Genomic DNA, 13703 nt, shown 5'->3' with positions numbered 1-13703 from the left:
ACTGTAGAAGCACGCAGTCGTGTGAGAGTATGTATCTCCCTCAAACCAGGGAAGACACACACACACACACACACACACACACACAGCATGGCCTCCTTCACGCTGTTCCACAGCACTGTAGAAGCACGCAGTCATGTGTTGAATATCTGGTGATTGGTTCTTCTTAACAGGAAAAGTCTTTAAAATTTGAATCTTCCTTTAAATGATGTCTGTCCATTTTCAAGTGTGCCAAATCGATTTCATTGAGCTCTTTTGGACTAGAACAAATATTGGGTGGAGTCCACAAGGCGGCCTGTTTCTATAAATAAAGTTTTACTGGAAAACAACCAAGCTCATTTACATGTTGTCTTTGCAGCACCTAAAACACTGGTTCTCTGACTCTTTATAGAAAGGGTTTGTTTGTTAGGGCCTGGATTTGAACGCTGAAGAAATTCTTTAATGTTTCCCTGCCTTCCAAAATCCTGACCATCAAACGGGCCGTGGTGCTGAGCTTCCTTGACGCCGATACCAGGAACGAACGGTTGCTTGTTACTGTGCAGGGGAGTTTGGCTTTTCAGGTTTGCCTTTAACTTATGGCGGGCCGTCACGTTTGGTTATCTGTGCCTGCCGCCCACTCCGGCCCCATGTGGTCCAGTTCTCTGACTTGCCTGCACTCTGGGAGGGAAGGGGACCAGGCTTTCAGAATCACTTTAAAGAGTGGCCTAGTGGTTACACGTTGGGCTGCAGTTCACAAGGTAGGCAGTTCGAAACCACCAGCCACTTCTTGGGAGAAAGATGATGGGGCCTCACCGGAGACCATTCCTACCCTGCCCTGTGGGGTTGCCATGCAGTAACTTTTGTTTGTTTGTTTGAAGCGTGAAAGGCTCCTGAGAGGGCATCCGGGAGCCTGTTTTTGTGCAAGGAGGTGAGGGAGGTGATTTGACTGTTGGGAAGCCTCTGGGGTGGGTCCTCGGCTGTTCCACTTGGCTGGGGACGGCCGGTACGTAAGCTTGTCACCGGCGGGGGCATCAACCTGGCTTTGTATTCGTGCCTGGGGTTTCCACAGTGCCCTCCTTCGGCAGTCAGTCCCAGGCCGTGTGCTCCGGTCCACGCTCCGTTCCCCGTGGACACTCACCTTTACACTTTCAGCGAACACCCTGCGGCCCTGGCTTCATGCCAGAATGGTTCTTTTCCCAGTGGCTGGAAACTGATTAGCTAGATGGGAGCACAAAGGTGCCTTTGTGCCTGGGCACACTGCTCTTGAGAATTAGGCAGAGAGCATTCAAAGGGAGTCTGGCGGGGCTGCCAAATTATGCAGATTTGGGGTTGTTTGGGTCGGGTTTCCCAGGAGTAGGTATGTGGGCAACTGGTTGTCTTCTTAGTTTGTGTGGTCTGGAATGTGCTTCCTCCCGGTTACATAGGCTTTCATTATAGATTATTTTTTTCAGTGAAAATACTCCGTTTTGAGAAAACACTCAATAGACAACTGTTTTTGATAGTATTTTGGCCAACTCTTGCCAAAGAAATATTGTTGTGTTCATGGATTTATTTTCAAAGCCCAATTACAAAGACCTCTTTGCCAGTAAGAACTTGATGTAAATACTTTATAAACGAGCACCCAAAGTATTGGGGCGGGGTAGCCATAGCAAAAACTAAGTCCTCAGTCTTGAATTCCTCTGAGGCTCCCGTGGAAGACTTTAAGTAGCACCAGGAACGGCAGTTTGACACCAACATGACGCTTCTCATTCAGTAGGCAAAGCCGTGAGGAGCCTGGTGGCACTGCAGTTAAAGTAGCCGGCAGCTAGCCAGAAGGCCAGCTTCTCTAGCCCATGAGCCCTACCTCGGGAGGGACAATGACCGGAGGGACATTGACCGGCCATCTGCTTGTGTAAACATCCACAGCCTGGGAAGCCCTCCGGGTTAGGGTCAGACTGAGTCAGACTCCGGACAGCAGTATCTGCTTTGGGATTGTGAGTGTTAGGCAGTCAGGCTGACTGTGATGCGGTACCCTCTGGGTGCTGACCTGGGGCACCCCGCGCATTCACAGGTGCTGGCGGGACTGGGACCTTTCTGTGAGAAGAGCCCTTTATCTCTGATTGTCACTGTCTTGTTTTTCCATCATTTGCTGGCATATCATTCACTTACCCTGCAATTCAGTCGTTCCATCCCTTCATGAAGATTGCAGCCATCCCCCCATCTGTGCTGTTCCTGTTTTTATTTCGTCCTTACGGCCCTGGCTTTTGACTTTACACCGTCATCCGTACCTGACAGCTTGTGCATTCAGACACATGGGTGACGGCTTTTAAAAACGTGATTTCGATGTTCCTCTTTGCTGCTGACGTCCTCGTGCCCCCACTCCCCGGCTTTCTGCTGAAGTTCTTGTCCATAGCCGGTCTCCCCCTGCCCAGTCATTCCCGGGCTGTTTGTCCTTGTTGACAGCAGAGAGAGTTGGGTTTGGGTGTAATGATTTTAGTCCCCAGATGTGTTATTTAACCCTCACAGGGTTTTGTTAGTTTGTTTTTAATTGTCAGCATTTAAATAGGAATGGTTTTACATAAAAACTGGCTCTCTGGGTCTCTTGAAAACTCAGGTGTAGTCTACTCCATGATTCCCCACAGCCCCTGTGAGATAGGGCCGTGGGGAGGGGAGGGGCTGCAACTGTGCACCTTCCCCAGGCTACCAGAGACCTTCCCACCCCTGGTGACCCTGTCCCCACCAAGCACAAGATGCCAGCGCACTGCCGCCCTTCACGGGCAGGAAATCCAAACCCTTACACCTCCGTCCCTCTAGAAATGGGGACAGACAGTCTGAAAGTTCCCCCAGAAAGCCCAGGGGCCGGGGATGCATGATTGTTGTTGCCAAGACCAAATTCCTGTATTTGATTTGCACCCACTTCACATGCTTGCTCGCTTGGTTTGGCTCTTTCTAAAAGGAGAGTTGTACTAGAGAGTTGTACTAGTTGTATTAGAGTTGTACTAGTTGTACTAGTTGTACTTTTCTCTTGGACTGTGTTTTGTTTGTTTGTTTGTTTTCTTAAATATGTGAAGAAGTTTGGTTTGATCTCTTTATCGCTAAAAACAACATACTTTGTTTTTCTTGTCTCCCATGGTGAAAACGTGTTGCCACAGACAGCCGTTGCTGCAGCTAATAAGGTGATGGGCAAGATACTCGTGCCCATTCTGAGTCCTGCTTTTCTGCATTTATGTTCAACGATCATCCTAATAACTGTTCCTTTTAGGGGGGGGAGGTGCCCGCGAGGTCCCCCTAGTGGCTCTTTTGGGTATGGCATGTCTGAATCTTCACACTCCCATCATGAACTGATTAGAATAAGCTAATATTTAACTAGTCTGTTGATGTACTGAAAGCATTTCAGATATCCTCTCTGTACAGATTGAGCTGCAGATAAATAAGCGGTGGCGGCTGTGCATGTTGTTTTCTTCTTAAAGCAGCATGTCTGTCATTGTTCTGTTTTCGTTTCAAACAGAGGAAGCCGACTACAGTGCTTTTGGCACAGACACACTCACCAAGAAGAAGAATGTATTGACCAACGTCCTGCGTCCTGACAACCACAGGAAAAAGCCGCACATTGTCATCAGTATGCCCCAGGACTTCAGACCTGTGTCTTCTATCATAGACGTGGACATCCTCCCAGAAACACACCGCAGGGTCCGGCTGTACAAGTACGGCACGGAGAAACCCCTCGGCTTCTACATCCGGGACGGCTCCAGCGTCCGGGTCACACCACACGGCTTAGAGAAGGTTCCGGGGATCTTCATCTCCAGGCTTGTCCCCGGAGGCCTGGCTCAGAGCACTGGGCTGCTGGCTGTGAACGACGAGGTTTTGGAAGTCAATGGCATCGAAGTGTCGGGAAAGAGTCTCGATCAAGTAACAGACATGATGATCGCCAACAGCCGCAACCTCATCATCACCGTGAGGCCCGCCAACCAGAGGAATAACGTGGTTCGCAACAGCCGGACTTCTGGCAGCTCTGGCCAGTCCACTGACAACAGCCTGCTCAGCTACTCCCAGCAGGCTGAGCCCAGCTTCGAGCCCGAGGATGAAGATAGCGAGGAGGACGACATCATTATCGAGGACAATGGCATGCCACAGCAGATCCCCAAAGCCACCCCGACGGCCCAGAGCCTGGAGTCACTGACACAAATCGAGCTCACTTTTGAGCATGGGCAGAATGGCTGTATTCCTGCTCGTGAAGTGAACTTGGCTCCTGTAGCGAGTGGCACCAACACCGAGTCTGAAACACGTGCTCCCGATCAAAAACTCTTAGAGGAAGACGGAACCATCATAACGCTATGAACCCGCACAGCTGGGGGGTTTCCGGGAAAGGATGCCACAGGGACTTGTCACTTTGGTGAGTTGAAGGCGTGCCTATACCTCCGCACCCACGATGGGAGCAGGCATGCAAACAAGACTGCGAGCTTAAAAGCTGTGTTAAGATGATCACTGGATCGTTGGATAATGTGAACCTGGGTGGATCGGGGTGAGTGGCAGGCGGAGCAGCAGGGCTGCCCGCTGCCGATGAATCATGTGCTTCTGCTGTTGTGTCTGGAAAACTGGATTGTGGAGCATGTTTTCAGAGCTCTGTGTGGGAGAAGAGCAGGTCATTTCCGTTTGAAGAGGTTGCACATGGAACCTGCTGTATAGAGCCTTGCTACTTTTCTCTTGGACTGTGTTTTGTTTGTTTGTTTTCTTAAATATGTGAGGAAGTTTGGTTTGATCTCTTTATCGCTACCTTCCTACGTTCCCAGCATCTTATTTGTGATTTTTTTAAAAAAAAAACATTCCTGTATTGCTAATTGTAACCAATTATTTCCTAAGTCCTTTTAAGAAATCAGATCAATTGGCTGTGTTTAGGAGTTGCGTCTCATGCTGATATAGTGAGGCCCTGGTTCTGGGTGACGAAAGCCTGCACCAGTTGTCCATCCTGGAGCGGACATATTTGCAGACTACAAGCAGGCCCGCTGGTCAGTTAGGTGGGAGACGCTCTCCTCTAGCCTGCTGTCCTCATGCCCACTTCCACTGGAAAACATTCCTGGGTTGTTTTGAGTGTGTGTGTGTGTGTGTGTCTCATCAGTGTGCTTTTGTACTCTCACAATGTATTTGACTAGTTTGAATTGTTTTCAATGAAAAAAGAAACCCACGTAAATTAAGATAATTTTTTTTTTTTTTACACACAGGGCAAACTTGTGTACTTTTTATGCACACAATATTGGATTTTCTTTCATGGGGTTTCTAGGAACACTGCCTATACTTTATAAGAAACTTTGACAGGTAGCATTGATCACTGTTAATTTCACGAGGCTATTTATTGCTTTCCAATGCACCCACTTAGACCAAGGAAGAGGGAGGCTGCTACCGCTCGTTCCTGGCCTGCTTTCTTCGGTGCGTATCATGGTACAATGTGCACAAACACTGCGGTATGCTTGTATATAGAAATTAAGGCTTGTGATGGTGTGCATAAGTTGCCCGGTGGCTTATGAACATTCTGCCCAGAGTTATTTATTAACTAATTTTATGGTAGGGCTAGTCTGAATATCTTTATTATAACAACTGTGTGCTATTAAACAATGAAGAACTCAACTGACTCCGTTCTCTGAAGGATATTTTCTCTAGGGTAAAATTACAAGAAGAAATGAAAATCTTTGATTAAATGAAAATCACTTGACTCAGAATACTTAAATGTATTTTGTCCACATTATTACCACTAAACATATTATCACTACACCATTAACTGACTGCACATCATGTAATGCCAAGTACTTGTTGTTGTTGAAGGCACTGAAATGCTTCCATTGATAAAAAAACCACTTACCACTCTCGTTTTTTGTTTGTAAGTGATCTTCCAGCTTTCGCATCTGTGAGTCCTAGAACTTTGACTCTGGGGTGACAGGACGATGTTAGTATTTAGGAAGTTCAGTTTCATTTCTAACCTTAAATGGTGCAGGGTTCAACATTTAAGTAAGAATGCTTTCACACACTACCTCTCTCTTTTTTTAAGATAAAGTTTTAACATCTAAAGTTTCCTCTCCAGGGGGTGGGAACTAACTTCAGGGCTTGGCTTTTTGTATGAATTTTAACTGTAAAATACAAAATGTATCTTGTACATGCACTCATGAAAGGAAATCAAAGCTGCTAGTGCTTCCTATTTTAATTATCCCGCTAAGAGTTTATGTCCGGGATGTTTTCAACTAGATCATTGTCATTTAAATTACTGGTGAAATCATTGATTCTAGACCTTATTGTAAAACCAGAAGGTCTCAGTTCTATAATAAGAGATCAATCCCTTGGCGGTGTGAATTGATTATTTCATGTGTACCTTATTAACCAATGTATCAGTGGATTCAGCCCCAAATTTTTTAGTACTAAATGTCAAGCCTGACTGTGAATTTTGTTGTTTCTTATGTAAATTTATGATAATGTTCTCATGAGCTGTCAACAAAATATATGTACTTTTGTGAACTATGAATTTTCTAATTAAATTTTACATGCTACAACATGATTTTACATGAATGATATACTTTGTTTAAACTATCAAATGTCAGTATTTTACTACAATTTTATTACAAAATGTACATTATCACTGAATGGCCTTTGATTTTAAATAATCAAATTAGCTTTAGTTGTATATTATTTTTACAAATAAAAATAGACTTGTATAAAGGCTACTTTCTTGTTTTAAAATATGAAATATGAAAAAATCACTAAGTGCTTACCAAGCACCCGTTACCTAAATGGATAGGGAGAAAATGGCTAAGTTAGAACAAGATTCTTCCATGACTTTTATTAAAAGAGAAATTGTAAATTTACTGCAACCGTAGATGAAAATATACAATGGATTCCCAAACGTTTGAAGAAAAAAATCAAGAGATTTTCCCCCCATTGTATATGGCAATAGATTAGAAGGTGACATGAAAATTAGTTTGTTCTGAAAGGGGAAGATTAGGCCTGCTAGTCACCTAAAGTTATCTTGAACATGGGCAAAGATGATTTAAAACAAGACAAATAATTTGTAAGGAGACAGTTCATTGTATTCTAGAATTCTAATTCATGGAGTTAACGTTTATTACCATCCTACATAGATAAGGAGCCATGGTAGTGTGGTGGGTTATGAATTGGCAGTTTGAACTCACTAGCCACTCCGGGTGAGATAGATGAAGCTTCTAGTCCCCTAAAAAATTTACAGCCTAGAAACCCACGGGCGATTCTGCTCTTTCCCATAGTCATTATGAGCCAGTGAACTTGGTGGGGTTTTGTTGGGAGAGGGTGGTGGTGGCTGAGGTAATGGATTGAATAAAGTTTGTACTGAAATATTTAAAGGACCCGAAATAAAAACCTTCATCCTGAGAGAGATCGAATCCCAAATTAGTCCCCCTTGTCATTGGCTGATGGAGCCCTGGTGGCAACAGTGGTGACGTGATGGGGTGCAATCTGCAAGGCGGGCAATCGGAAACCAGCCATTCCTCAGGAGAAAGACTGGGCTTTCTACTCCCAGTAAGGGGTGAGACATGGGAACGACCTTGTCTACAGGGCTGCCATCGGCTGGCATCGACTCCATGGCAGTGAATGAGTGCATTGGCTTAGCTGATCTCTGCACCCACTTCTTAGCAATTTGGAAAGACCTCTTGCACTTCCCTTCCCCCAATAAAAAGCATTTTAAACCCTGTGAGCATAAAGGTCAGCATCACGGACGTGGAGCTCTTCATATCGCTGCATGGGTATAGGTTGGGTTCTTGCTGTGCTTGGTACGTATCTCTGGGCTTCCATGACCTCCCAGAAATAGAAATATGGAAATAAAACCTCCCTTTAACCCTCAACATGGGATTCCAATGTTGTTGGCGCTTCATAGCCCTGCCACTGCCAAATTCCCAATTCTGGGTAAGAGCATATGGCCTTTAGTTTTAAGAAGAAGCCAGACCCGGTGTTAGGTACGTCTGCTTGAAGTACTCAGAAGTGATATTTAGTAGCAACTGGCGAAAGCCATTGCTTATTTGATTCTCCCATCTTTCAAATCCTAGAAGGTGTGATTCTGGGTGATAGCGTCTTTTTTTTTCTTTTCTTTTTTAACATTTTATTAGGGGCTCATACAACTGTTATCCCAATCCATACACACATCAATTGTGTAAAGCGCATTTGTACATCGTTTCTCAAAACATTTTCTCTCCATTTAAACCCCCGACATTAGGTCCTCATTTTTACCCTCTCTCCCCGGTAGCGTCTTAAGAGTAGTTATCGATGAGTTCAGCTGGACCCTTCCAAACACAGGCTCGGAAAGATGGTGCTTTTAAGAAAGGGCAGGTCTGGACTTGGCTGTTTGGCTATTGTTGCAGCCTAACACTTGGTGGGGGGGGGGGGGTGCCTGGTTACCTATAAGGCAGAACAAAAGGTAGCCATGCCTCCTAGCTATTCTAAGATCACTTATACGGCGCCCTAACTGCTATCAAAAAAAAAAAAAGGGTTCTGGAAACCAACATGAAGTCGGCATTGTCCTCGGCAGTGCACACGCCATGGAGTGCTTGTCTTGCTGAGGCGGCCTGGCTGGCTGTGCAAAGGCCCGGATGAAGGAAATGAATCCAGTTTAACACCTGGGACCCTCAACCCCCTCAGCAGTCGTCAGCCAGGTTCTTCCCTAAAATCATATTTTTAAGGCTAATGTATTTTATCAGCTTATAACACGCGATGGGTGTTTTATAAATTAATAATAAAGTTGTACTACTTGTCTTATATAATTAGCTGTCCGTAGACGTTTTCCCACGTAAACTGTTTAAAAAGCACTCTATGTGAGCATGGTGCTTATTCCAAAAGCAGCCATTCTCAGTGTAATAGGAAGTCAACCCTAACCTAAGGTGACCAGATTTTAACATTGGTAAAGCGGGACACCATTGGTAAAACTCAGATCCTGGCGAAATAGCCACATGGCAGCCGAAAACCATATACCCTAGCTTGTCGTGCATTCTTTCCAAAAATCGGGACTTTTAAAAAAAGCTATGGGACACAGGACAAATTGTTAAAAATCGGAACTGTCCCGCCAAGCGTGGGACGTCTGGTCACCTTACCCTAACCCCCTGACTGCCTAGTTCACTGTAATTCCAGAGGGTGAATAACATTTCTTTTTATTACAGGACTGGTAAGTATGATAATGTTTAAATAATTTGGGGTCACAAAAATCTAAATTCACTCTCCTTGGTAAGACAGCCTTTCTTGTCCAGTGAGGCTGGCATTTCAAACCCACTTTCCATTCCAACGGAGGAAGAGGGAGCTGTCTGCTCCCCAGAAGGATTTACAATTCTTGACCAGCAGGCTCACATCCATACTGTACTTGGATAGAGAGGAATTAAAGTGGCCTTGAATGAGGGTGATTATAATTGTTATACAAATAGAGGTACGTGGAAGAGTGAAAAGGATCGCTATAAACCAAATATCCAAACGCTGCCATCGAGTCATGCAACCTTACAGCAAGCCTGTAAGACAGGGTAGAACTGCCCCTGTGAGTTTCCGAGACTGTAACTTTAAAAAGATTTTTAATCATTTTATTGGAGCCTTGAACAACTTATCACAGTCCATACATACATCTATTGTATCAAGCATATTTGTACATTTGTTGCCATCATCATTCTCAAAACATTTGCGTTTTACTTGAGGCCTTGGTATCAGCTCCTCATTTTACCCCCTTCCTCCCTGCCCCCTCACTCATGAACCCTGGATAATTTATAAATTATTATCATTTTGTCACGTCTTACACCGTCCGATGTTTCCCTTCACCCACTTTTCTGTTGTCCGTCCAGGGAGGGGGTTATATGTAGATCCTTGTGATTGGTTCCCCCTTTCTACCCCACCTTCCCCTTCCCCTCCTGGTATTGTTACTCTCACTATTGGCCATGAGGGGTTTATCTGTCCTGGATTCCCTGTGTTTCCAGTTCTTATCTGTACCTAGCAAGATTTATAAAGTAGAATTAGGATCATAGTCTGGCCGGATCATGATGGTGGGGAGGCAGCATTTAGGAACTAGAGGAAAGAAGTATGTTTCATCGTTGCTACCCTGCACTCTGACTGGCTTGTCTCCTCCCTGCCACCTTTTCGTAAGAGTTACCTACAGATGAGCTTTGGGTCTCTACTCCGCACTCCCCGTCATTCACATTGATAGGATTTTTTGTTCTTTGATGCCCGATACCTGATATCATCGACACCTCGTGATCACACAGGCTGGTGTGCTTCTTCCATGTGGGTTTTGTTACTTCTCAGTTAGATGACCGCTTGTTTATCTTCAAGCCGTTAAGACCCCAGACACTATATCTTTTTCGTTTTTCAGTTTTTTAAAAAAAATTGTGATCTCTACATGTGATAAAGTGGGGGTTTCATTGTAGACCTTTAAAGGGAAAACAAAAGTCCAAAGTAAAAATGTATAAATACAATATATATTTTCTTACAAAATGGAGACTTAGAAATATAAACATTGCACTTGTCTCTATTTTACAGTTTTCACATGCACTTAAGCGAAACAAAACAAAAGATGCCCACAACCTGCGTAATGGGAGTTTAAAAATTCTGACAGATTGCCGAGCACCATCAGGTTTCTTCACACTTACTTAGGCACCTGCTTTGTCTTCAGCTGACCTGTCGGGAAGGTGAGCATCATGGAATGCCAGCTTAATAGAACAAAGTGTTCTCGCATTGAGGGAGTACTTGAGTGGAGGCCCAATGTCCATCTGCTACCTTAATACTAAACCTATAAATATATGCACATAGATCTATTTTCCCATCATATATAAATATACTTAGATATATACATGCCTGTATTTAGACCTCTATAAATGCCCTTTACCTCCTAGTTCTTTCTTCTATTTACTTTTGCTTTCCTCTTGTCCCACTATCATGCTCAGCCTTCATTTGGGTTTCAGTAATTCCTCTCGGTTACATTGCCCTTGATCAACCCCCACCAGGCCTCCTACATCCTCCTTGCCATCAATTTTAGATAACTTGTTCTCTTGTCCCTGGGTTTGTTAACACCCACTTCCTTTCCTCCACCTCCTCTTCTCCCATGTCCCATTGTTTTCTCCTCCAAATTGTTTATTCCACCTATCTTATCTAGATAGACCTGCAGAGATAATAATATGCACAAAAGAAAACAACAACAAGAAACCAATGAAAAAAGAAAAGCTTGTAAATAGTTCAAGGTCTATTTGTTGACCTTTAGGCTTGTTTTCCAGTCTGATGGGGTGCCACACCCTGGCCCCAAAGTCTATTTTTGGTATTCCCTGGGATTTCCTTGCTCTGCTCCCCTTGCTGTTCTGTTGCACGTCCTCAGTGTTTTGCCTCAGTGTGGTGGGGTCAGATCAGGCACAGGACTGTAACTTTTTCTGGGAGTAAAAAGCTCCGTCTTTCTCCTGAGGAGCGGCTTGTGGTTTTGATCTGCTGACCTTTCAGATCCAGCCCAACAGTAATCACTGTGCCACCAGAGCTCCCAGGATTGCTATAAGCCCTGCCAAACAGCAGACAGACTGGAACTGCCCTGGTTAACCGAAATATGGATGACCCTCTTAAAAATTCTAAAGTGTAATAATGCTAAATATTTTTTAAAAATAGCTACCCACAGTAAGAAGTGCATTTAACATTGTGACCCATTAGAGAGAATAACTGCCAAATCACTTCATTACATAACTTAAAATTACATCATTATGGAACTGCCAAACCACTGAGAATGAGAGCTTAGCCAAATTGATAGAGCCTTACCCATCACTGCCTACCACCTGGATGTTCATCATGGCCCTCTGTATGTGTTTTATCTCTCACAATAGGGATTACCATATATGCTCATGGATAAGCCGAGTTTTTTGGTACATTTGTTATGCAGTTTTTGTGGTAAAATTAGGTACCTCGGCTGCTATTCGGGTTGTCTTGTACTCGAGTATATACGGTAGATCATTTTACCATCTATAAGTGGGGAATGTTGGATAATGAGAAAGTCAGTAAGTGACCAAACCAAAGCCACTGTCTTCAAGAGCTTAGTTCGCAGGGACCCTACACAGGGTTTCTGGTGCTTTGTAAACCCTTCCGGGGAGCACACTGCTCCCTCTCCCTGCCCCCTTGGCAGGGTGAAGTCGGTTTGACCTGCCAGCCTTGCAGTTAGCAGTTCACTGCTTACCCGACCAGCACCACCCGGGCTTCATAAGGACAGGAAAGAGTTTGAGAAGCAAGGATGGAGAGACTTCTCACATCCTTCAAACATGTCACCCAGAGGGACCAGCCCCCGTAGAAGGACATCGGGAAGAGAGAGGAAGATGCTCGATGAGGTGGGTTGCCTTGACGGCCCCACAATGGACTCAAACTCAGCACCGGCTGTGCTTCCTAACGCAGTGCAAAGGGTGGCTGATTCAGAGCCGGCAGTGCAAAGGGTGGCTGATTCAGAGCCGGCAGTGCAAAGAGTGGCTGATTCAGAGCCGACCCACAGCACCTCACATGGCAGGTGCGCCAACTCCGATTGTTTTAAATACAGGGGAACGTGTTGGCTTACAGGAGGGGCCATTTCAGAGGTAGAACTCCAGGCACCGCTACCCTCCCCTCCAACCATGTTGCTGTGATGCAAAACGCTCTGTGTTTGTGCTGTCCACAAGGGTCCCCACAAGGGCCACTGGGTACTTGGCATGAGGCTAGTGACACTGAGAAGGTGGATTTGCCATTTAAATGTAAAGAGCTCAGACCCCAAAGCAGTCTGCATTTCAACAAGATTTCCCCCAAGCATTTCGCATGCACAGGCAGGTCTGAGGAGGTCTAGAATCCAACTCACCATCTCCCGTCTCCCCTCGGCTCTTAGCAAAGATGCTTTAAAAAAAAATCATTGTATTGGGAGCTCTTACAAATCTTATAACTATCCATCATTCAATTGTATTAAGCATACCTGTACATATGTTGTTGTCAACATTTCCAAAACATTTTCTTTCTAACTGAGCCCTTGGTATCAGCTCCTCTTTTCCCACCTCCATTTACCACCCTCCCACCCTTGTGGACCCCTTGATCAGTTATTTATTATTATTGTTATTTTGTGTCTCACACTGTCCGTTTTCTCCCTTCACCCACATTTCTGTTATTCATCCCCCTCAGTGGAGGGGCTATCTGTCCAACAGCTCGGATGCTTAATGGGCTTAATGAGCATGATTTACAAGTGCGCCTTTACAGCGTTTAGGAAAAGACCTGAAACCAAACTCGTGGCCATCGAATTCATTCTGACTATAGCACTATTCAGTGCTATAGGACAGAGTAGACCCGCCTACGGTTTCCAGTCTTCAAGTAATGGTTGTGAACGGAAATGGGAGAGGCCTGGGCCCACCAGCAGCTCCAAGGGAGAAAGATGTGGCAGCCCGGTTCTGTAAACATTCACAGCCCCAGAAACCCTGAGGGATCGTTCTAGTCTTCCCTCCATGGGGCTGTGAGTTGGAATCAGCAGCCAGTCCCGTCCCCTCATTGTGCTTCCCTCATCCCCTGCCATTTCCCTCTCGCCTTCTTCCCTAGCCCTCTGAGCTTCTTCCTTATGAACGCTGCCCTTTTGATCTCAGCTGGTTGATTCTAACGTACAGGTGAAGTCAGCTCCAGATGCCGATTGAGAGCCCTAGCCTCTCGCTGACCAATAAGTCTCCTTATGATTTTGAGTTAAGTTTCATATTTTCCTCCACCTCAATTGAGGACCTTCTAGCTGCGATCTTTTTCCCAACAGT

General features: G+C 45.0%; 1 protein-coding gene across 1 annotated transcript in view; it reads left to right on the top strand.

Annotated features, from left to right (window-relative positions):
- Positions 1-6496, top strand: part of PARD6B (par-6 family cell polarity regulator beta) — a 20728-nt gene extending 14232 nt beyond the window's left edge. The window contains exon 4 of the mRNA XM_045295484.1: positions 3464-6496. Within this exon, the coding sequence (XP_045151419.1) occupies positions 3464-4293 (830 nt within the window). The 3' untranslated portion in view covers positions 4294-6496. The remainder of the gene's footprint in view (positions 1-3463) is intronic.
- Positions 6497-13703: the final 7207 nt, after the last annotated feature.

This window comes from Echinops telfairi, unplaced genomic scaffold (assembly GCF_000313985.2).
Source record: "Echinops telfairi isolate 266 unplaced genomic scaffold, ASM31398v2 ScPeMD7_5592;HRSCAF=6446, whole genome shotgun sequence".
Taxonomy (NCBI): Eukaryota; Metazoa; Chordata; class Mammalia; order Afrosoricida; family Tenrecidae; genus Echinops; species Echinops telfairi.
Note: the sequence above shows the minus strand (reverse complement) of the source record. Positions and strands in the feature narration are given on the sequence as shown.